Source organism: Vigna unguiculata, chromosome 2 (genome assembly GCF_004118075.2).
Source record: "Vigna unguiculata cultivar IT97K-499-35 chromosome 2, ASM411807v1, whole genome shotgun sequence".
Taxonomy (NCBI): Eukaryota; Viridiplantae; Streptophyta; class Magnoliopsida; order Fabales; family Fabaceae; genus Vigna; species Vigna unguiculata.
In genome coordinates, this window is record NC_040280.1 from 12964586 (window position 1) to 12990557 (window position 25972).

General features: G+C 36.7%; 1 protein-coding gene and 1 long non-coding RNA gene across 7 annotated transcripts; both read right to left on the reverse strand.

The window, feature by feature from the left end:
* Window positions 1-133: 133 nt before the first annotated feature.
* LOC114171267 lies at window positions 134-6823 on the reverse strand. 6 transcript variants are annotated; one of them, XR_003601431.1, is made up of 5 exons: window positions 6290-6823; window positions 6060-6207; window positions 5785-5887; window positions 5525-5642; window positions 134-272 (listed from the first exon to the last, which is right to left on the reverse strand). It is a non-coding gene; the product is annotated as an uncharacterized LOC114171267 (long non-coding RNA). The 6 variants fall into 6 exon arrangements; XR_003601430.1 differs by lacking the exon at window positions 134-272 and adding an exon at window positions 4072-4246; XR_003601428.1 differs by lacking the exon at window positions 134-272 and adding an exon at window positions 4522-5114.
* A 13310-nt stretch (window positions 6824-20133) lies between these two features.
* LOC114169512 (short-chain dehydrogenase/reductase 2b-like) lies at window positions 20134-23778 on the reverse strand. The gene is made up of 4 exons (XM_028054693.1): window positions 23547-23778; window positions 21728-21986; window positions 21247-21441; window positions 20134-20754 (listed from the first exon to the last, which is right to left on the reverse strand). The coding sequence occupies exons 1-4, from the start codon at window positions 23636-23638 to the stop codon at window positions 20359-20361; spliced, it is 942 nt and encodes a 313-aa protein (XP_027910494.1). The 5' UTR covers window positions 23639-23778; the 3' UTR covers window positions 20134-20358.
* Between the last annotated feature and the right edge of the window lie 2194 nt (window positions 23779-25972).

Below are 25972 nucleotides of genomic sequence, written 5' to 3' on the forward strand. Positions count from 1 at the left end.
TCTTTCTAACCTAAACTTGGTTCTTTGTGGATTTGTGGGTTCATTTGGCACATTCGTCATCAGCATCCATTTTCATTCTCATCACTTTATAGTCATAATATATACAATCATAACATATCCATTTGGCATTAGGATTTTAATGAAGTATTCGTATGATAGTTGAATCTCTATGTTGGAAAAGTTATCATGTTGGTAATGATCCATCATGGCCTTGGCAATCATGGTGTGGTAGTTGAACATTATGATAGGTTGCTGGAAATAGTCTAAGGAGTCTAGACAAAAAAAAGAAAACAGACAATGAAAAGTTTACATTCAAAGTTACACAAACTCATTAATAAAAAGTTACACAAACTCGTAAATAAAAAAAAATACACATTTCAAAGATCATCTCTCTACCACAATATCAGTGACCTCATTAAGTGCTTTTTTGTGTACAAGTATGTGTGTTTTTCTTTGTAAGATTTTGCAGACAAGGATGTCCTCATTCAATTACACATGATTATGAATGAATAGTTGATTGTGAAAATTAGAAGAATACTAAAATTTGTTTATTTTTTGTAGGTAGGAGAATAAAGGCATCCGAGACTGGAAGTATGTGAGAGAAGGAAGTGAATTAGTTTCTTGCCTTGCAGCAACATGGCCACAGTCCCTCTAACTTGGGTTTTTGATGTTTTAACTTGGGTTTGCATGTCTTTTTTTTTCTTCTATTCTTAAAATGTTTTCCCTCTGAATGAATAATTGTGGTGATTCCAATTCAGTTCTTTTCTTTCCACCTGCTTGAAAGAAACTCTAAACCAATATCTAGATCCAATGAAGGGGTTCTTATTGTAGCTTAATTGGAATGATCCTCAATGCAACATTGTCGTGTATTATTGAGAGGGACATAGCTTGGAAGATAAAATGTCACAAGGATCTTATTTTCATTGTTTTGATTGAGTGTCAAAATATACAATTTATTATCATTTTTATATGCATAAATAAATATCCGCAAAGCATACATAAGAGGTGATGAGAAAAATGTAATTAAATTGTAACTAAAAGACCTTATATAAAAAAGGAACACTATTAAAATCAATTGTCTTTATGTGTATAATTATGTGTCTTTATCGGTATGAAATTTTGTAAAAATAACATCTCATTGAATTTTTTAGGAAACCATTGGCTGAAATTAGAGAAACATTAAAAGACCCAGGTAAGAAATGATGAAGGATTGACCCCAACCAAGGATGAAGGCACATGCTTAAGAAGACTAAGCATGTTTAGAAAGGAAGTTCACTAATCCTTCATCCCTTTTCATTTGTGTTTATTATTTTTGATTCCCAAAGTTGACTTAGTTGAATCAACTTTAGTTGACTTGTTGACCTTTGACTAGGTTTGACTTATTGACTATAGTTGACTTGACTTAAGTCAACATGCTAATCTATGTTTATTTGCTTTGTAGGTTAATTAGGAGTAAGAAAGCAATGTTAGGTGGCGCATGGTGATTGGGGAGCATAAATGATGTGGAAGAGAGAGTAAAGCAAAGGCATAAAGCATAAAGTAAAAGGCATGAAGCAAGTGTACCTATGTACCTTTGGTCTCCTTTGTTTTTAGCACTCTTTGGCCACTTTTTGGAGACATATGAGACACATTATTTGTCTCCTTTTGTGCTAGAACGAAATTAGCCTTGCACACACCATAGCTAGCTCTTTTGTCTCTCATTTTTTGTAACCTTATTTGACCTAGTTTCTAGAAGCTAGGGTTAGGTTTTTGTAGAGACATCCTTAGGTATCTTTTATTTGCTTAGAGGCCCCTAAACTCTTCTATATAAGGGGTGCTCCTAGACATGTAAAAGGGTTGAACATTTTGAAGTAAAAACACTCTTGTGTCTCAACCATTTGTGAGAGTTTCCTCCCTTGGGAGTGAAACTTTTAAGCCTTATCTTGCATAGCAAGTGGCGGCACACATCCACTCATCTTCAAGGTTGCCATGGCTTCTAGCCTAGCCTTGTAGTGGCGTGCTTCTCACATTTTTACCATTTCTTTCCTTTCCATTTTATGTTTTCTTCTTCTTTTGATTGTTCTTGATTTTCTATGGTTTATGTGCCTTCCATTTCCTTTTTGTTTTGAATCAATCCATCATCTTCTTCTCTTGAGCTTTGTGAAAGGAACCTTCACATCTAGATAGCTTGCTATCTTAATGTCCAGTGGGGATTTCGCTTAGCTTTCTTAATCGACTCACACCATATTCAATAATCTTAAAAAAGAACAAGATAATCCTTCATCAAGAAAGGAAGACATTTAAAAATAAACTGTCTTTATGTGTACAAATATATGTCTTTTATCCAATAGGTATAAACATTGTCATTAAATTTTTTACCAAAATGGGATCTCATTGACTTACAAACAAATAAACATTTACAAAAAAATTTGTCTTTACATGTACATGTCATGGTATGCGTTCTCACAACATTAAATGATTACTCCCAATATGCTATTAATTTTGATTAGTTGCTTGACTAACTTAAGTAACAAACGTAAGTGTGTTTATGTGGATAAATATATGTCTTTTTTTCTTTAAGATTTTATACACATTGGTTGTACTCATTCACTTAAGTATTAGTTGGTTGTCAATTAAGTATTACTCAACTGACAAACTTAATGTCCAGTAAAAAACGTAGGTGTCTTCCTATGTACAATCATCTGTCTTTTTCTTTATAAGATTTTGTACATATGGTCGTCCTCCTTCAATTTAGTATTTCGAATAACACTAATTTTGGTTACTTCCAATATACTATTAATTTTTATAAATTGTTTGACCAACTCAACGTCCACTGATACCACAAAAACATATTTGAAAGGATACTTTCATACCATAGTAAGTGTCATTATGTGTCTTTCTATGTACAAACATCTGTCTTTTTTTTTATAAGATTTTGTACACATGGTCGTCCTCATTCAATTGAGTATTTCCAATAACACTAATTTTGGTTACACCCAATATACTATTAATTTTTATAAGTTGTTTGATCAACTCAACGTCCACTAATACCACAAAAGCATATTTGAAAGGCTACTTTCATACCATAGTATTTTTCTTTATAAGATTTTGTACACATGGTCGTCCTCATTCAATTGAGTATTTCCAATAACACTAATTTTGGTTACTCCCAATATACTATTAATTTTTATAAGTTGTTTGACCAACTGAACGTTCACTGATACCACAAAAACATATTTGAAAGGCTACTTCCATACCATAGTGAGTGTCTTTCTGTGTACAAACATCTGTCTTTTTCTTTATAAAATTTTGTACACATGGTTGTCCTCATTCAATTGAGTATTTCCAATAACACTAATTTTGAGTACTCCCAATATACTATTAATTTTTATAAGTTGCTTGACCAACTCAACGTCCATTGATACCACAAAAGCACATTTGAAAGGCTACTTCCATACTCCATACCATAATAAGTGTCTTTCTGTGTACAAGCATAAGTCTTTTTCTTTGTAAGCTTTTGTACACATGGTCGTGCTCATTCGATTGAGTATTTCCAATAATAATAATTAGTTACTCTCAATATGTTATTAATTTTTGTTATTTGTTTGACCTACTCAACTTTCACTGATACCACAAAAGCAAATTTGAAAGGCTACCTCCAACCACACCATAGTATCAGCAACAAACGTAAGTGTCTTTATGTGTAAAAGAATCTGTCTTATTCTTATTAAGATTTTGTACACATGATCGTACTTATTCAATTAATTATTTCCAATAACACTAATTGATCACTTCCAATATGTTATTAATTTTTATTTGTTTCTTCACCAACTCATTCATTCAGTATCATCACAAAAGCACATTGTAAAGGCTTATTCAATACCATAGTACTAGTGAAAGACATAAGTGTTTTTCTATGAACAATTTTTTTTTCGTAAAATTTTGTATGTGTGATCGTGCTCACAGTTCTCATAACAGTAAATAGTCAGCCTCAAGCATGCAATCAAACAAAAGCAAATGATTTTATATAATGTTATATATTGAAAATGGTTATTAAAAATTAAAAATCAAAATATAAAATCATGCTAGTGGTTGACTATTCAAACATATATAATATAAAATTCAAATACAATTTTTCTCTTAAACCAAGTAGAAGTAACATTGTACCCAAGCTAACACTAATAAATATAGATAAATATACTAAGGATTGTTAGTTGCAGATGATTTTCTTCCCTCAATTGAAGTATTAGGAACACTTGAAAAATCACTTATCCGTAAAAAAAAAAGAACAAGAACTTATTAGTAGATACAACTAAAATCACAAATATACAAGTCAATAAGAAAAAGGCTAGAAAAAATAAAATGTTTATGCATTATAACAAATATTTATACTAATAGTCTTTTTCTTCACAACAAACCCAATTTAGTTTCTTCCCAGAGCATGTAATCATTATAAGACTTCAAAAAATATTTCTTCAATATTCAATAATAAATACATAGACAAAACAGTACCTAAGTTGCAATCTAGGGAATAATTATAACTTGACTTTGTTTTCATTATATATATATATATATATATATATATATATATATGTGCAATGTATAGTCATATTCCAATTACAATTCTATGCACTGGCATGCTGCAGCTCATCACATATAATGGTGTAAGTCTCTTTATTATTTCTTCTAAGACTCTCATTGTAATAATATTATAGTTTTAAATGAAAAAACATATATCCTTTTTCTAAAGCCTCTGCCACACATATTTAATAGAACAAGTACTAAAAAATAACATCATGAAATAGTAGGAGATACAAGAGAGACCTGTGACTGTCTTTTATTTTCATAGCAAAGACTAATAGCATGAAAACTAGTCATCATCTCTTAAGCAATTAAAAATCCTCCTTTAACGTCATTTAAAAAAAACAATTCCAATAATGTCTTCAGATCATCTCATACAATCAAAAGTAAATATATGCAAGAAACCACACCTCTGGTAGCATATAATGCCACATAAAAACAACGGTTTTTGACACAACTACTCCACCTTTTTTTCTGGTTTCACCTATTTTTTATCTTGACAACACAAGAATAGGTAGAACCCTTGGTTGAACCATTTGCCTTAAGCCACCTGACTGAAGCATGAATATTTTTCACAACACCTTTCAAACATACATAATTAAAAGAAAAAATGATTAGGTCATTCAATCTATCCTACAATTAGAGAATTAATGTGGTACTCAAACAGTACAAATTTTAAAGACTATGTTGGGGACTATGTTGGGCATCCAATAGTGAAACATTACATTTTATCCTTCCATCAGTGAGACATTATACTCAATTTGAACTATCACAAACTAATTAACATACCTTTGTTGGTTGTATAAAATGGACGATATACAATTTTTAATTATTAAGAAAAAATCTTATTCAATTCACATTCCACAAATCACACCCGTAGGAAATTAATAGTTTTATTCAATCAAATTGATGCATCTCATATAGATGAAGAAAATTATAAAATAGAAACGAGCACGAAACTTACAAAGATAAATCCTTTACTGCAAAAGGAACTTGTTATGTGAGCACAAGAGAAATGATAACTAGGCATAAAGTAGAGGGTTGTCTACCACCAATGTGTATTCTTTCATCTGACAACTGGACTTTGAAAATATGAAGAAAGAAGATAGATGTCAAATATATATGTATAAGGAACATGAATGACTTGAAAATTTCTACTGAGAATGTAAAGTTGGTCATTCATAGAATATATCCAATCATGCATCAAAGGACTAACAAACTTACAAGAATAACAATTAATTTGGCATCAGGGCTCCACACGGCTTGCATGTTTTCTCCTTCCCTCTACAATGAATATGAATCTCTCTTGTACTTCTCCAATCTCACACTATGTTGAACCAACAAAAAAATCATAAACACTCTGAAGCCCAAACTCCTTATACCCACATTATAGAAATCATAGCCCCCTGAAACCCACTTCATCTTTTATCCTAAAATTAAAAATAAATAAACAAAATTCATTATAATGAACTTCAATTACCCACATTTCAGAAACTCACCTCCATCAAAATCCAGTTCAAATTTTTGCCAAAAGGAAAAACTTGGAGTGTTTTCAGTGGGTAAGCTGGGTAAGCGTTGAACGACGAATGAGAGAAAACAAATGGAAAAGGGTCGGCTCATCTTTCAGCCACCGCGCCTCTTCAAGTTCTGCAACCAAACGGAAGATTTAAATGCTTTCTATGGGTGAGCAGTGAGCAAAAACGAAAGAGGAAAAGAAATGCAAACGCACAAAAGGTCGACGATAAAGCTTTCTTCTTTCAAACGGGTCTCTAAGGAGACAAAATTTTTCAGTAATTTCAGTCGTGAGGTTTCAGCCATGACGAAGGAGGAAAGCCATCGAAGAACGAACAAGCGATAAAGGAAGCAAAACCTAGTTCCCCTTTCAAATTCATCACGTGCCCTTTATTTTTATTTTCTGATTCTGCGTATTTCATTGATCACATCGACCATTCCAAAGTAATTATAAATGAAAAAGACAAATTACACTTCAGCTGCCATGTAAGCAAGTAAAAAAGAGATCAAAATGGGTCCTAAGAAAAATATTTAGATGAATGAAAATGATTTGAAAAGATGATAGAGAGAAGAGAACACTGAGGCCTGGAATGGAGGAGCTTCACGTCAACGCATAGTGCATAGGTGAGTAAAAGTGAAGGATATTGGACACATTGAGCTGACTTTCTCCTTATTTCTCTTGGTTCACGTGAGGGAGTCTCCTACCACAAATCTGTCTGATCAAATCGATGCAAATCTGCTGATCTAAATATGCTTCACACTGTCTTTCTTCGCTTCATCTACATCATGCTTTAATTTATTTCCATTTTACTTTTTATTTGATGATGACATCATATAATTGTGAATTTACCGTTACTCATAATCAAGAAATATCTGACCGGTGACTACCATTAAAAAATAATATATTTATAAAAACTAGAAAAATAGTTTATGTGTAGGTACTAAAATAAAAAGTAATAATTTTTTGAGATTATAGAAATATATATATATATATATATATATATATATATATATATATATATATATATTAAAGAACTAAAGATATTTATAAAAAGTAAAATAAAAAGTAAAGTAATTACTGAGTAAAGAAATAAAAAGTTTCATAATTATAAGATATAGATGGCTCTAATAATTCATTTGAAAAAATATTAAACTCAACCGTTTGTTACATTAATTTTTTTTTAATATTTTCATCTTATTTAAGTGCAATCATCTTTGTTAGTAAATTAAAAATGATTTCTTTACTTAAAAAGTTTTTTAATTATTTGTTTCTATCAATTATTAGATATAGAAGTATCAAAATATAGTCGATAAAGTTATTAAAAAACTTGTAAAACACAAACAAAATTATGAAACGTCTCACAATTGAAAAAACATAGAACTTAAATTTGTTATCCTCCTCCTATTTTGTGAAGAAGAAGTAATTTATGCTTTACAAAATATCTTATCTAACTAGGGATGTCAAAAATATTTGTACCTGCGGGTATCCGTAGATAAAACTCACAATGGGTAAGAAACAGATATTAAAAATGGATACTCACTACCTGCGGATACGGGGTATTTTTGATACCCGCATATTAGTGGGGGCGGATACGGATATCATAGTATCCGTACTCGTGGATACTCGTACCCGCTAAACTTTAATTCACAAAAATACCCTTATATATATATATATATTAGTAAAAAACATTATGGCCTATTTTTTACTCAGGAATCAATTGAAGAAAGTGGGTTTGTTGATCAAAGCACTAATTAAAGAATTTTCATTGTGTTAAATGTCGTTTTATATTTATTTTTATGATTATTTAGATTTGTATAGACTTGAGTTTGTTTGAACTTTATTTAAAATTTATGACAGTGATGTATTTTATTTTATTTTATTTGCATTTATGATTAAATATTTATTTTTTAAATAATTTTGTAAATACCCGCGGGTACCCGTGGATATGGAAAAAAAAGACGGGTACCCGCATAACGGATACCCTACGGATATGGGTATGGGTACGAGACGGATATTTATCCAGCGGGTAGGGTACGGGGAAGCTACTACTCGTACCCTACCCGCCCTGTTGACATCCCTATATCTAACGATTTAATCTCAATAGCCTATATTACAATAATTTAATTTCAATAAATAAAGACAATTTAGAAAATTCCCAAGTTTGATGATAAAAAAATATACATAGTTTTGGTGAACTAATATAGATCTTAAAGTATGCTCTTGTGAAAAAATCAAAAGATTATCTTTTTAAAATGTTCATATTAGATTATGTCATCATTACACTGCCTTATCCTCGCCGGTTAAAAACAGCACTAACCTAAAGACCATATAAGAGAAGACACTACCCACAAGACAAAGTCTTATAACAAGACTCAAACACTATAGATCATATTGCAAAACCATCAAAGAGTTAATTTATACATTATCATAAAAGGCTTTGGCACAAAAGACCAATCTTTTGTCATTGTTATGTTTAAAATAGACCTTTTAGTACAAGGAACACATGTTCATAATACAAGATATTGCAAAACACAAGAAGTTTGTAGTAGAGATCCTATACGTTAAAAGGTATCTATTCTTGCTAGAGCTTTGTCACGAAACAGAAGATCAACATGCTACTCACAATGATATTTTTCAAGACACCTACAAATAGAACGTTTGCATACAAAATCAACTAAAGATTTTGCATGAAATATCAACTAATTTGAATGCATTCTTGTCAAATAATTTTAAGGCCAGAGGGTTATTTCGTTGTAAAATATTTACTCTATGTAGTATTCTTGCAATAATATTTGTATATCTTTTCATCAAAGTTATACATGTAATCTTATAAACAACTTCTTTAGTTATAATTAGAGGTAGTACTTAAAGAATACGTGGAAAAATAAAAAATTACTTTATATGCGTATTATATATTTCAGTAGAGGATAAAGAAGATATTCAAAAGTGACTTTACAAACTCATTTATAAAGCTAACATATTTTCTTTAACTAATCATTTATGCTCCTTTTAATATTCAACTTCTTCAAGCAATCATACATAACCTTCTAAAATATAAGAAAGATTAAGATTTTCTTTTTATATTTTAGTCCCTATCCTTTTTCAATGTGTTCCTTTTTCAATGTGGTCCTATAAACATACTACATTTTAATTTTAATCCTTCATGATTGTAACACCCTAGATGGATATTACTAGATAAAGCATATATCATAAAAAAAAAATTGGAATTAAAACATTATATAAAGTTCTCAAGCATGGGAAAATTTAAAACTTATCTCGTTGTAGTTCAATCACACTACTCCATATTTATTACATGTTCATAATAGAGAAAAAACGTCATAAAATTTATTACAAAATGCATGAAATAAAACATAGAGAAAAATCCCCCATCGTCTGCCCCGCTCTGTTACTATGCATCGGCGTTCTCACATGGATTCACATTTGCTCCCACGTGACAAGTCACGTGATCATCGCCAAACACAAACACACAAACAGAAAGGGTGAGCTGAGAAAGAAAAATAATACAAACAATAAAATAATAAACATTAAACCTTACCCAATCTATCTTAGCCAATTTTTTTAGTTTATTGACTTCTTTATAACATTACACCCTAATCTCATAACCTATATGAGAAAGATCCATTCACAACCTTGGTCCTTAGGGATTATCATGCTTCCACGAACCTACCCGCTCGTGGTCCAACTCTACAGACCTCTCCGCCCGTAGTCCAACTCTACGAACCTGCCCGCTCGTAGTCCAACATGCATGAACACCTACTATGAACCTTCCCGCTCATAGTAGCCTCAAGTGTGAGCACGGAACATACGAACCTCCCCGCTCGTATCCCCACACAAGAGTACAATAGATACGGACCTCCCCGCCTGCATCAATCACGCATCTCAAATCTCCGTTACAAACCTCCCCGCTCGTAACTAATCCAGCATATCCATGACCAAGTCATCAAGCTCATCCATGCAAATCCATTTGCAACGAACCCCTACCCCTGCACTGTCGCCTGGCGCTGCCAGACAAAATTGGGCTGCAGATCGCCTAGCGATCTAACCCGCACCACCAGACACTACTCTAGTAGCGTAAATTGGCTGGTTGTACCATTCCTAAACAGATTTTGGCATACCCCAATCACCATGTGCACACCTTAAAACACCCAATGGAATGTACAAGCACTTCCATTCAGTTCCCATTGCCCCCTCACAAATGATATTCATAACATAAACAAACACTTATACATTCACAAATTTAAATCCATAACCTCACTTGAGTTTTGGTTAATAATATACATTTCACATATGAATTAAAACAAAACAACCAATCATGATTTTCTTACCATTATATTAATACCTATAATATACATGTGATTAAAGTGGACCATGAATTCAAACTTGAATTCACGTAACTTATCATGTAAAACAATATATGCCATTGTTTATTAGGCATTGCAAAAGTTATAAGCAACACGCATATCAAGAATACCATATTAACACTTTAATGCATATTAATCACCATTGGGACCCGCGGCAAAAATGAAAAAAGAAATTTATATGCATGGCCACTCAAAGAACACACACTCACCGCAACTTCCAAGGCATAATTCTAAGACTCCACTTTGGTATACTAAAGTGAACCATTGAAACCATAACTTGCCTCTGTTTTTCTGATATATTATTCTAATATTATTACTACAAAAAAATAGTTTCACGATCCACAACCCCAACATTTTATTCCCCACCCAATCCTTATTTAATTAACGTTAAAAGTATATAAAAAATCAAAACTACAACTAACCCATAAAAGGATTTCATCTTCGTCATTAAACTTTATTCACAACAATCCATTTTTCCCTTTTTTTTCTTTTCCTAAAACCTCACGTCCAGAATATACTAACATAATATAACTAATTGATATCTATATCATTTATCAAGCCCCAATTTACATCATCACCTCTTGCACACATCAACCACGTATAACTTTTATATAAAATTCAACTACCAATTCATAAATCATAGTAAAAACAAAGACTAAATATATAAAACCTTTTTAGCCAAACTAAAAAAAATATTTCCAGCATAATGCTTTTGCCACTTTATAAGAATCAACTCATGCTTTTTAACATCCATGAACTTAATATAATAATAAGAAACCAACATGGCATAGTACTACATTAGACCTGTGAGTAAAATAAATAAATAATATCTTATAGAATATTCATATTATATATATTACGCTAATTGATACCAACATCCCAAATCTATACTAACTCGCTATGCAACATATACAGGAAATCAAATATTTCCACATCCACCAATGCCAATTATTCGTAAAATTACGGAGAGACTAAACCAATTTCCAAAACTATCAGGCTTTTATATATTTTTACATATTCTTATGATTTCCATCCATTACTAACTGCAATTTCTTCCTAATTCCAGATTATAATACAATAATTTTAAAAAAAGAAATTGTACCTACTGATGCAAAATCGAACTCAAAAGCTTTGATATTTATTTTATCATGATCATACCTAACCATGATGATCTTTATAATTTCAATCAAAATTTCAACTGGCAAAAAAAAAAAACAAACGAAACATAAACAAAATATATGTTATTTATGTCTAACAGTCCCACCAATTTTCTTTTATTATGAGCAATATGTAATTGGAAAGGAAACCCAAAACTCAATAGCACAAATTGGAACCCGTCTAAACAAAATCCCCCACCCAACTAAGTAATTATCCAAATAGCACATCAAATCCATCGTGAAATACAAGACCTTGAACCTCAATTTCAAGACACCACGAACATTGATTTTTCACAATTCTTCTCCATCCAATTATTTTTCAATGCCAACGAACAAAAATCAAACAAAATCATAATATAAGGTTAGCTCCCCTTACCTGGTGTTTTGGCTTCAAACAATTCTAAATGAATTCTTCCTTGTTTTCCAAAGCTCCCCTCCTTGCCTCCACTCTAATTCCCTTTTTGGATTGCAATTTCTCAAAACTCACTAGCCACACACTATGACTCTTTGTTTTCTCACTCACTCCTCTCCCTCTCACCAATTTAGCCCAAAATAAATAAAAAAATTATAAAAAAAGAAATTAATTTAAATTTAAAGTTTAATAGCCATTACTACACCTAAACTTCTACCTTTCTGATTTCCAGAGAATTTCTACAGTTTCTAGATCATTTCACCACTTAGCAAAATAGTAAAACATAAGGATAATATTCACTCTAGCCAAGATTCGAACCCACATCCTTTCTACCCATCAAACACATGCACACCAACAAACTATCACATGATTCATGTTAATTCACACATACATACAACCTTAAACCATGCTTCCGCACTCATAATATATTGGTAAAATAAAACACAATTAAAATATCACACTAATGACACATCAAGACTCGAACCCAAATCTTCTCAACAAAACTAAGTACTATCAACCACTTGAGCTAATACTATTTCTTATATAATACTTGTCAAGAAATTCTCTTAGGTTATTCTCAACCCACAATTACTTGTACTTTATTAATTATTAATTGTATGAATTTCCTGGGTCTTACAACGATGACACATGTTGATACAATGTTTTTTATGACATCATTATTACTGAGGAAGGAGAAAATTATGCTAATGTGTCACGTAATGAAACTAAGAAAAATAAAAGTATATTAAATAAAAGAAAATTAAGAAGGACAAAAGTGAAATAAAATATAAAGTAAGGATTACCATCACAATGTCCTATAATAAGAATGACAAAAGATTGTACCACGTATATTTGTAGGTAAAATTTGTAATAAATAAAAATATCTTTATGGTCTATTTGGATGAGACAATTTAAGAAGTAATTCATTTATTTGGAGAATTTCAATTTCTTTGAAATAAAATGACTTGTTTGGATGAGAAAATTTAAAGGAAATTGAAATTGAGGAATTTTAAGTAGGTCTTTTAAATAACTAAAATAGTAGAATTTGAAATTACTAAAAAAAGAAGGAAAGTGAAATTCCACAATTTGTGTAATTCTTTATTGTTCAAGATGAAAAAAGGTTTGGTCGACTTGGTCGACAATTGACCAGGATTGATTCGGTCTAATTTGGTCTAATTTGGTCAAAAAGGTTTTAGCTTCCCTACCTGGAAACAGAGTCACCTGTCCTCTGATCCCAGATGACTTTAACCAGGCTAACAACTTTACCTCGGCGCTCCTCAACCTTGCTGTCCTCTAAACCGATTGGTGGTACCTCCACTATGAGATCTTCCCTGATCTGAATATCCTCGGCTTCCAACACATGAGCCGGGTCAAACACATACTTCCTTAGCTGCGAGACATGAAACACTGGATAAAGATTTGCCAACTGTAGGGGTAAGGCTATCTCGTAAGCCACCGGCCCAAACCTCCTCGTGATCTGATAGGGGCCAAGGAACTTGGGCGAAAGCTTCCTTGAGGGGAGAGCCCTCCCCACGCCCGTGGTTCGGGTCACCCTCAGGAATACATGATCACCAGCCGCGAACTCCAGAGGTCTCCTCCTACGGTCTGCATAGGTCTTTTGCCTACTATGAGAAGCCTGCATCCTGTTCCTCACCATCCTCACTTTCTTAGTGGTCTGTTCTAACAATTCTGGTCCAACCAATATTGCCTCTCCATCCTGATACCAACAGAGAGGAGTCCCACACCTCCTGCCATAAAGAGCCTCGTACGGCGCCATGCCAATGCTCGCATGAAAGCTGTTGTTGTAGGTAAACTCGATTAAGGGCAACACCTCATCCCAAGCCCCTAGGTGATCCAATATACACGTCCGTAGTAAGTCCTCAAGTGACTGAATGGTCCTTTCTGATTGACCATCAGTCTGGGGATGGTAGGCCGAGCTCATAGTCAACTTGGTCCCAAAAGCCTCCTGTAAGGTTTGCCAGAACCGGGATGTAAAACATGGATCTCTGTCGGAAACTATGCTCGAAGGTACTCCATGCAATCTCACAATCTCCTTAATGTACAGCTGGGCCAACTTTGCCATGGACATCCTCAAGTTCATCGCCAAGAAGTGGGCACTCTTGGTCAATCGATCCACTATCACCTAGATGGTATCATGTCATCTAAAAGTCCGTGGCAGATGAGTCACAAAGTCCATGGAGATGATGTCCCATTTCCACACGGGTATCTCCAAAGGCTGTAGAATTCCCTCGAGCCTCTGGTGCCCCACCTTCGCCTTCTGACAAGTCAGACAGGCTGATACAAACTGTGCCACATCCTTTTTCATTCCCTGCCACCAGAAGTTTTCCTTGAGATCTTGTACATCTTAGTCATGCCAAGATGAAGACTAAGACGACTCTTATGCCCCTCCTCAAGGATCAACCGTTTTACCTCGACGTCATTAGGTATGCACACCCTGCCTTGGAACCTCAGGATGCCATCATCACCCAAAGCGAAGTCTCTGGCTTCATCTGACCCAAGTTGTTCTCTAACCTTGTTCAAACCGGCGTCCAATAACTACCTCTCCCTGATTGAGTCCAAGAAGTCCATAAATATAGTAAGGGTACTACACCTAATGGACTCGGACCCCAACTCTACCTGTAGCCTCATTTCTCTGAACTTCTCTAGTAGTTCCACCTCCTTAATCATAAGGTATGCAATATGCACTATTTTTCTACTCAGGGCATCTGCCACTACATTCGCCTTCCCTGGGTGGTATAGGAGCTCGAAGTCGTAGTCCTTCAGGAATTTCATCCATCTTCTCTGCCTCATGTTCAGCTCCTTCTGGTAAAACAAATACTTGAGGCTCTTATGGTCGCTGAACACGCGGAACTGAGCACCATAGAGATAGTGCCTCTAGATCTTCAAGGCAAAGACTATCGCTGCCAACTCTAGGTCATGAGTGGGGTAATTACGCTCATGCACCTTAAGCTGTCTTGAAGCATACGCCATTGCCTTCTTTTCTTGTATCAAGACACAACCAAGCCCGAGATGAGACGCGTCGTAGTAGACCTCAAACGGTTTCCCAATGTCCAGAATTACCAATATGGGGGCACTAGTCAACCTCCGTTTAAGCTCTCGAAAACTCTCTTCACACCCGTCCGTCCAAGTGAAAGGTTGGTCCTTCCGGGTAAGCAAAGTCAGAGGTGCCATTATCTTGGAGAATCCCTCTATGAACCTCCTATAGTAGCCCGCTAACCCCACAAAGCTACTGATCTTTGTGGCCGACTTAGGACTTTCCCACTTTACCACTGCCTCGACCTTTGTTGGGTCCATTGCAATCCCTTGGGCAGATATCACATGCCCCAAAAACTCAACCTCATCCATCCAGAACTCCACTTAGACAACTTGGCATACAACTGCTTCTCTCTCAAAACACCTAGCACCAACCTTAGGTGTTCTGCATGCTCCTCTTGAGTCATGGAATAGATAAGGATGTCGTCTATGAAGACTACGACAAAATTATCTAGGAAAGGCTGGAAGATCCTATTCATGTAGTCCATGAACACCGCCGGAGCGTTGGTCACACCAAACGGCATAACCACATACTCATAGTGGCCGTACCTGGACCTGAAGGCCGTCTTTTGTACATCATCAGCATTCACCAAAATCTTATGATAACCCGATCGCAGATCTATCTTCGAGAATACCGACGACCCATACAACTGATCCATCAAGTCATCAATTCTCGGGAGCGGATACTTGTTCTTGATAGTCATCTTGTTCAATTGCCTGTAGTCCACACACAGACGCGAACTCTCATCCTTCTTCTTTACCAATAGCACTGGCGCTCTCCAAGGCGAAGTGTTGGGCCGGATAAACTGCTTCGCCATCAGTTCCTCTATTTGCTTCTTAAGTTCGACCAATTCTGCCGGAGCCATGCGATATGGGGCCATCGACACCGGGCCTGTCCCGGGTACTAGATCTATAGAAAACTCTACTTCTCTACTGGAGGCAATCCTGGCACCTCCTCCGGGAATACATCTCAAAAATCCTGCACGACCGGTATCACTGATGTCGCGTCTCCTTTCTCCACCTCGAGATGTGTGAAGATCATGTAACACTGCGCGCCGTCATGTAGTCCCTTCATAACACGCTAAGAAGACACCAACTCAGGCTCCTCCGCGTCGGGAAAAAGCAGCTTCTTCTCTCGACAATCTGTGAGAACGCGATTGGCAGAGAGCCAATCCATTCCTAAGATTACCTCCAACTCTTGTAGAGACAGACATATTGGGTTCACCTTGTACCTGCGTCCCTCCACCTCCATTGGACACCTAGCACATAAGGACGATGTTTTGACCAAGCCTGACGCCGGAGTAGACACTGCAAGCTCACACTGCAACTCGCGCACCGGCATACCCAACCGTTCCACACATGCATTTGACACAAAGGAGTGTGTCGCTCCAGAATCATACAACACACAACAAGAAGTATCAACTATCATGCAACTACTCATAACCAAGTTACCTGAGCCTGATGCCTCAGCTCCTGACATAGCATACACCCTGTCGGTCGCCTGAGGCCTGTTGCCTCTGTCCCTCCTTTGGTGCTGATGGGGAGTCTGAACTGGAGGGCGTGTTGCTGCCCTAGAAGGTTGGGGCAATCCTTCCCAAAGTGGCCTTCCTTGCCATAGTTGTTGCACCTGCGGTAACCCTCCATGCGTGGACAAGCACTCCTCAGGTGAGGGCCTCCACAAATGTAGCACTGAACTCAGCCCTGTTGAGGAGAAAAGCTCCTAGACCCCTGAGGCTGATGGTGTGGTCTGTCATATGGTCCTCTCCGCTCCTCATGCCTGGGCTTGGACCCAGACGGTCCACCGATCCTCTAAGGCGACTATGGCTGCTGTGGGCGCTGGCTTTCCACCTCACGTTTCATCTTCTCCATCACCATGGCTTTCTCCACCAGAGCGGCAAAATCCTTGATGGACAAAGGAGCCACCATCAAGCGGATATCACCGCGAAGACCGCTCTCGAACTTACGGCATCTCCACTCCTCATCAAGCGGTAGGGTGTAGAAGCGGCTGAGATGCTTGAACCTCTCAGCATATTCTGTCACAGTCTTCCCTCCCTGGGTCAACTAGAGGAACTCCACCTCCTTGGCGTACCGGATGCTGTCTGGGAAGTACTCTGAGAGGAATCTCTCTCTGAAGGCCTCCCATGTCACTGGCTCATCCCTCTCCTCCAGGATGGATTTGGTGTTGATCCACCAATGCTCCGCCTCCCCCGTGAGCATGTACACAGAGAACGCCAACCTGTTCTCCGTAGGGCACATCTTCGCATCATAGATGCGCTCCAGATCCTTTAACCATTGGTCTGCGGCGTCAGGACTAGTCTTGCCGTCAAACTTCGTCGGGTGGTGCTTCAGAAAGTCCTTCAAACTCCACTCCTTGACTGCAGGTCGTGGTTTAGGACCAAACACAGGGGCAGCTGCCCTGTTCTCCTCTAACTAGCAGAGGGCCTCCATATACTGCCGATGAGCATCCTCAGCAGCTACTCTTGCAGCTTCCATCTGCTGCATCACCACCTGTTGCTGCTCAAGCGACGCCGCCTGTCGCTGCATGGATGCCTCATGCTGCTACATCATCGCAGTACTCTGCTGCGCCATAGCCGATACCATGGCTTCTATAGCTCTCACGATGTTCGGTGCGTCGCCTTGGGAGGATTGAGCGTCCCTACGGTGAGGTGCCATAGCTCACTGGAATAGAGAAAATCACTTGGTTAGGCTCGGTAAGATAGGATTTTACCTAAACTCTCAGAGACACACAGAGAAAGCTAAGCGGACAATCCAAGTCCACAGACCTAAGGAATGACCGCTCTGATACCATAAATGTAACGTCCCATTTAATTGATACGCGTAATTAAAAGAAACGCCACACATAAATAGCATAACAACGCAGTCCTAGGGTGCTTAACACCACCCCTACAAAACTAGGCACACCAAGATGCCAACAATAACAGGATAACGGTTTGACTAAAAGTATATAAATCCAAGAACAACGAATACATGGGCCATAGCCCTAACGAAAAGCCCAACAAAAACTAAAGTCCAATCCACGCGGACTATGTAACGGAATTACCATCTCCCTGTTGTCCACGAGTGTTCCTCGTCTCTGCTCATACCAACAAGTTGATGATCATCGCAAAAGAGAGTACCACACAACAGAAACACAACAACAAAAGTAGGGTAAGCTAGAGCATAAAATCATTTCATCAATGGATTCAGATACATTTTCACAGTCCAACATACATACATCACACAAGCATGTTACTACCTTCCAAACAATACACTACGACTCGACTCGACTCATCCGGATATATATAACTTGGTCGGATTCAGCGGACGCTTGCACTTGTGGTGGATACCTCTGCTCACCCCCGAGCTGCTTGCCCCCGAGCTATGTGTTACAAGTGTTTCATTGAATCAATTTCCCTCACCACAAGATTAGCCTTTAATGAATTTCAATCCTCCTGCTACTCTCACCACAGGGGTCAGTCCGCACTAAGTGAGACTAACTGGCTCCTTAGAGTGTTAGGATGCAATCCTTACCTTGAATTCTTACCTAGTTATACAGATGGGGCACCACCATGGGCACCCACTAACAGAGGCCATGGAATTACGTCCCGACTACTGAAGCGCAACCCCGGAGGTCTCACATAGAGACCCCAAGGAATTACACGCTGACACGGACCAACATTCATAAATCAGCAATACGAGAACATTAAATCATATTTACAATTTCATACCAACCCCTGGGATTAATTCCTCCTACGTATCACATTTTGAATCCATACCACTAGTCATCACCACCCCATGAGTCTAGGGCCTCATCTCATATCAATACCATGTTACTTTAGTTCCAATCCACTCATTCATTTCACATGCCAAGTTCCCACAATACCCATCATTCACCATTTATGAATCATGTCACGCATACATAGCAATCCATTAGGCATATATCCACACATATGTACATGTATCTCATCATAGCAATCATACCCAAACAATGCCAATCATCCAAGAGTAAACACACAACAAAACACAGCACTGTCTCGCCCAAACCCTCGCTCAGGCGAGACGTGCTCGCTCAGGCGAGTCCCCCTTCGCCTAGGCGAGGGCTCGAAAAGGGGCAGGAGCACACGCAGGATCTCGCTTAGGCGAGACCCCTCTCGCCTGGGCGAGGTACTTGCTCGCTCAAAAGTCGAGCTGGTCGCCTGGGTGACTTTTCGCACAAAAATGGTTCTAGGCGAGTCCCTGTTCATCTTGCCTAGGCGACACTGGCTCGCTTGGGCGAGAGTAACAGGTCTCGCCACTGTTCTCCTACAACAGTCGTACCCACCAAACCAGAACAACACACCAAACGCATTTCAAGCACTCAAAACCTCAAATCAGTCAAAGACCTCAGTACAACAGTAAAACAACAGTAAAAAATGAAGTACACGAGTGGATTCTAGCTTCCCTACCTGGAAACAGGGTTAACGAAAGCCTTGACGACACAACAACGAGCACTTCAACCCTAGGAACGCACTAAAGAGCTGAAAACAGAAGGTACACGGGACAAAGGGGGCGGATTAATACAAAACCCTAACTGTGAAATATAAAGGAAAAGCAATGGAACTCATACGATCTAGAAAGGGACACTTACGTAGAGTAGGAACTGGTTTGGAGCTAGTTCGAGAAGGCTTGGGGAGAAACCCTAGCAGAGCGTCCTGTGAGAGCAAAGGGGATGACGACTGGTTTCTGGAAGTGAATGGAAGTGTCAAATTAGGACAAAAAGGGGCCTTACAGATACAAAATAAAAAATATATTTTGAACTACACAAAAATACAATAAGAATAGTATGCAAAATTTATATTTCTAATTATGTAATCTAAATACATTTTTATTTTATATTATAAATTGTATAGCAAAATTTGTATTCCAAATTATATAATTCGGAATCCAAAATAAAAAATGCAAGATAATCTTGAGTTTATGAAGAGGAGATGGAGGTTTATAAAGATGGCGATGAGGGGTGTGCATGAAAGAAGATAAGCGCAAAAATGAGTTTTAACCTTGGTTATAGAGGTGCAGGAAGAAATGCCCAAATACTAAGCGCTTTCTAAGTAAGCCCAAATGTATCGAAATGTGTATCTGTTAAGTTTGTTTTAAAACTAAAATGGTTTACATGGGTAAGTAGTAACTCAACCGCTAACAAGCTAATGCCAACAGAAGAATTCTATATTTCTATTCCTTTGAAAATTTCCAAAGGTGAGTGTAGTAAGTGCTTAAATTCTTGTAATCCCAAGAAGCAACAGCTTAAAAGTTAATTTCCCGTCTCTCAGCAAAAAACTTTCCCATGAATGTTTGGACAGAAAGAAGGGCAAGCCAGACTCCAGTATCAGCTCCTTCCTCAACAGTGTTATTCCCTGCATAACCTGTTAGAGCTGTCTTCACCCAACCTGGGCAGTAGCAGTTAATATAAATCTTTTGTCCTTCTGCTCTCTCAGAAAGCTTCCTTCCCATAAGCCTTGTATAGGCATTAACAGCAAGTTTGGACACCGAGTAATCAGTATACACTTGAGGCCAACCACTTGTACTCCATGTTCCATCCTCAACTTGTCGTAGAAAAGTAGATACAGTCCTGTCAATAACCTCATCTGAAAGGGATTCCACATCACTCAGTTCCTCCCTTAAGGCTACATTACCGATTCTCTGTCACACAAACAAAAAGTTATCAGATTTATATCTAGCAGAGGTCATACGGGGCGCATTGGTCCAATACAACTTTAGAGATAAAAAGAGAAATATTTTACCACAATTTTTGTGTTTTTAAATAAGTTGTTTACAAATACATCACTAAAGATTGCAACAAGGATTCAAGCAATTCAAAGTATTTTTCATTTTATTAAGGAAGGATGTATGGGTCTGATCACTGGAATTTTTATCCAAGATATGCAATTCACACTTCACCTACCGTAACCAACAACTTAAACAACAAATAAGCAATTTATGTCAGCGAGCAATCTTGATTAATATACCAGAAGGAAAATATTGCGCATTTTGTATTTCAGAACATGAACAGTTCTAAGTGAAAATCATGGGAAGTTTTTAACCCCAAGAAGAAGACATGAGAGTATTAGAAAGGGAAAGAATCTAAGATCAATAAATCCTTTTTCAGCAAACAGTATAAATAGTTTTACTTACATTCCGTCTTCCATTTAGCCGACCAAGACGTGAGCTTACATTTACAATGCGAGCACCGACATGGGATGGTTTCATCAATGGAATAATAGCTTCAATCATGTTCTTGGTGCCGTAATAATTTGTTTCAATAACCTTATGAGCATTCTCCACTGAGTTATCAGACCCAAGATTGAAATTAACACCAGCATTGTTTACCTACAGGTCAATCATATTGTTTAGAAGCATAAATAAGAATGAGTAAAACCATATTCTGCGAGTACAATTTTAATCATCTTATCGTGTTTAATTCCATGTTTTGCATATTTAGATCCACAACAAACAAAATCTGAAACAAAAATAATTTGATAATACAATAGTAAAGAGAAGCGCAGGTTGTTTGTTATCATCAAAAGGGATGCAACAGTTGGATAGATCCCAACAGAACATGCTAATTTAGTTAAAATAAGACCAACTATATTGAAAGCACATGCTAGAAACTGACCAGAATATCTAAACCACCATAATTTTCCCGCAACCACTCCACAAATTGGTTGATGGATGAATGGTCCACTACGTCAAGTTGATGATAAACCACACTAAGACCACCTTCTTGCAAAGATTTAATCGATTCAACACCAGCACTAGAGTCTCTTGAGGTCAGTATAACAGTCAATCCATGAACGGCAAGTTGTCTACAAATCTCAAACCCAATTCCTCTATTTCCACCAGTTACAACAGCAACGGTTTCCTTGGACCACCACCTATGAAACCTCAAATCAACAACAATTAGAACAAGCTATGGAGATCAGAAGAATATCTGTAATTCTGTAAACTATGGATGGTTAAAGGCTAAAACAACAGTTTGTCGTGAAAAACACGTGCCAAGAGTTAAATGCTAGCCAAGTGGCAACACTCTCTGACTAGGTTCGTTTATCTAACATTTGGACCTGCACTTGAAGCTCAACACCAGTTTTTCTCCTCACTGGCCTGAAGGTGCATGGAAATGAAGATATGGATGAAGGGGTCAGTGCAAAGGTCATCTACACATATTGGCATGTACCAAAACATTGAAAAAAGAAATCAACTTCTGTATTCGTAACTATTGCCCAGGAACACTATCAACACATGTTTTCTAACACCGATTTTATTAATTAGTGAAATACACTAATTGGTGTATGTTCTGCCCCCATTTAGTGGGATTGACTAGTTATATCATCAAACGATAAAGAGCAGAGTAAATTACATAAACCACTTTAGAGTAGAGATTTCCTGAAATTATACGAACTATCTTTTCTCATTTTTTGCACGAACAACAAATTTCCTTATAGAGCTCAGTGTAATATTTTTTAATATGTAACGGGTTAGTGTAATGCATAAGGAGTTCATGTAATGTTTTCAAACAATTAAGTAGACAGAGTAAGCAGTGGCAGACCTATATATGTTTGCCGGTGGGCTGATACACCTCCTCATTTTCCCAAAATTACAACTAAATATACTAAGTTTTATCTTTTGCACTCCTTAAATTCATATATTATTGACTTCACTACCAAGTGACAACATCACCATATACTGATATAAGAATATGCAAACTCATATTATGAAATAATAATATTCATTAATTTTTAGATGAGTTGTTCCCACTGATCTAGAGTCTTAGATCTATCACTATCTATAAGCTATCTATAAGGGTAGAAAATGTTGGGAAACAACTTGTTAGGTTCTTTCAAGGAAAAACACAAGAGAAGTTCCGGGGAAGGAGTGTAACAGTGAAAAGTGTGCACACTCATGATACTTCGTCCAACTCATAACCTGAGACAATATGTGTGGGGTTATTTCTCTTTATATGATGTTCTTCTACCTCACAATTACATCCCACAGTAAAGGCAGGAGAAATTAGTGAATTCAAAAAATTTCAGAGTAGTAGCTGTAACTTACTCTAAAGCACATGTAACTGCTGTTTTTTCTTTTTCATGGTTTCCCTCAAGATTAAGGTGCCGCCATCCATGGTGCACAAACACAATTACGAAAACAAAAGTTGGGTTGGATGTAAATTGGTTTTTCAACATTTGAAGAATGGTTAGGAGGAATGTAGAAAAAATTGTAGTAACATTTCAGTTCAATAAAAAGAAACAAATAAAATGCACATCAAAACTAAAAACAAAACTGGTTCATTTTGCAGAGATAAAGTCAGCTAGTAGCGTAAGTCAGTTCGCGTGGCTACTAAATTTGTGGGCTTCAAAATCTAAAACAGAAAAGAGAAAGGGAATTGCAAAATAATAAACTAAAAATGAAAAACAAGGAAAAGAAAAGGAAAAATTAACCTCTGATGATCAGAATAGGGAACGGTCATCTGAAAGCGTATCTCTTGCAATCGCTTTTCTCTTCGTTCCTTAGCTTTTTCTTTGTTCCCCATTGCTCTCTGTCTCTGTCTCTCTGTGGGGCTCTGGCGACTATGCAGTAGCTGTGTCCAATTGGAACTTCATCAGGTGGTGGAGCATGAAGAGAGAATGAAGATAGTTTGATTTAGATTTTGCTTGAATTAATTATTTTTGTTTAGTTACTGCGTGGTTTGGTTCTTCATCTTCTAATTACAATATATATTTTTTAATTTTTATTAATACTTTATTCTAGGTGGTATATTTGGAATTTTTTTAATTAAATTCGAAGTTTCTTTTTCATTATTCATATATTATTGATATTAAACGTTGTGTACGACAAAAATAACACCAATTATATTTATAGCACAATATGCTAGTTTTGTCTACTAAAAAATTGTGTAAATATTAAAAAAGTATTTTAAATATAGGAATTAAATAAATAAAATTGTATAACTATGTACAAGTTAATAATTAAAACTAATTAATTTTAAAATAATAGATACTAAATATTTTACTTTATAATGAAAATGTTTTTATTAAATATTAATTTTATAGAAAAATATTATACTACTAACTAATTATAAACATTTTTAAATATATTTTGCAAACTAATTTCTAAAGAAGTTTACAAAAGTTAATTTAAGGTTTTGTTGTCTAAGTCATGGTCGAGATAGGTTTGACAACTAGGACGGGCTGAGATGAGTAGAGACAAATCGACCCAAAGAAGGGTTGACCCGGACGAATGATAGAGACTACTGGCCCATGCTTAGCCAAGACGAGTTGGCCAAAATCGATGACTAAGATAAGCCAAATCGGGTTGACAAACAAAATGGGTTCGGTTGATAGTTGAGACTGGCTGGATTGACCCTCAGGTCGAGACAAGTCGACAACCAAGAAGGATCGAACTAGACTGACATCTGAGACGGACTGATCCAGGCCCACAGTTAACAAAGATCGACCCAAACTCACAGTTGAAAAGGATCAACCCAAACTGACGATCGAGATGGACCAACCTCAAATTAACGATCGAGACAGACCAACCTGAACTCATGACCAAAACAAGTCAACACAGGGCGATGACTTTGAATCATTTAATTGTTTATAACAAACTTTAATTAACTAAGAGAACTAAGAAACTTTTAGAACACTTTTTAATATTTCAACAACTCTTTTCCTTCTAATTTTTTTAATTGCCTATGTACTTAATTTAACCTCATAAATACATTAAATAAAAACCAAAATAACACTCAATAAAAATTAACTTTTAAATATATCTATTGAAACCCTAACCCCTTAAGGTTTCTCCCTTTTTTCTTAATTTGATTACTGATTAAATCAGTAATCTAGGGTTAGTTGTTCCCCTTTTTCCCTTTCCTATAAAAATCCTTTGGGTTTTTCCCCTTTACTGTAACACATTTTTACAATACAGAAACATAATAAAGTTTTCGTTTTTCTCTCACCTTGCCTTGCGTTTTCTCTCCCAGCGCTTCACACTATTTTGCTTCTGTCCTGGAGTTTCTCTCCTCCCGTGACAGCATCTTCTCCTTCTCTCTTTCGCCTTTCTCATCTGCAGCCATGAATCTCTCTTCCTCTCACGAAGCTATGAGAAGAAGAGTGTGTTTGGCACTTCAATATGGTACCAGAGCAGGTTCTTAAACCTGTTATGCTTCCGCAAACCTCTACATTCTACCAAGAAAGTGTTTCTTGGCATCTTTTCGAAGAATCATGGATGAAAAACCAAAAACAAAGCCAGAAAACATCAGCCAAAAGGCCAACAGCTTCGATCTTGACCAATCCTTCATACCCACCAGCCCATTTTATCTACATCCTCGGGAAAATCCAAGTTTGGTTCTAGTTTCTAATGTTCTAAATGACACTAACTATGTTTCTTGGAGCAGGAACATGCAACTTGCCTTGCTTTCCAAGAACAAGCTAAAATTCGTTAATGGCAGCATTGTAACTCCTCTTCCCACTGATCCAAATTATGAAGCTTGGGAAAGATGCAATGTATTGATTCTTTCATGGATTATGAGAGCCCTTGCACCAGATATTGCAGAAAGTGTGATGTATATAGATTCTGCCAAGGAATTATGGGACGAATTGAAAGAAAGATTCTCTCAAGGAGATTACTTTCAAATTTCAGATCTGCTGCAAGAGATTCACTCTATCAGACAGGGAGATAGAAGCATAAGTCAATTCTTTACAGAACTAAAGAAACTGTGGGAGGAGTTGGATTTCTTGAGACCAATGCCCAACTGCACCTGTGGGAGACCTTGTGATTGTGACCTTACCAAGGTTTTCTTGAGACAAAGGGAAACTGAACATGTTATTTGTTTCTTAAAGGGATTGAATGATAACTACAACAGCGT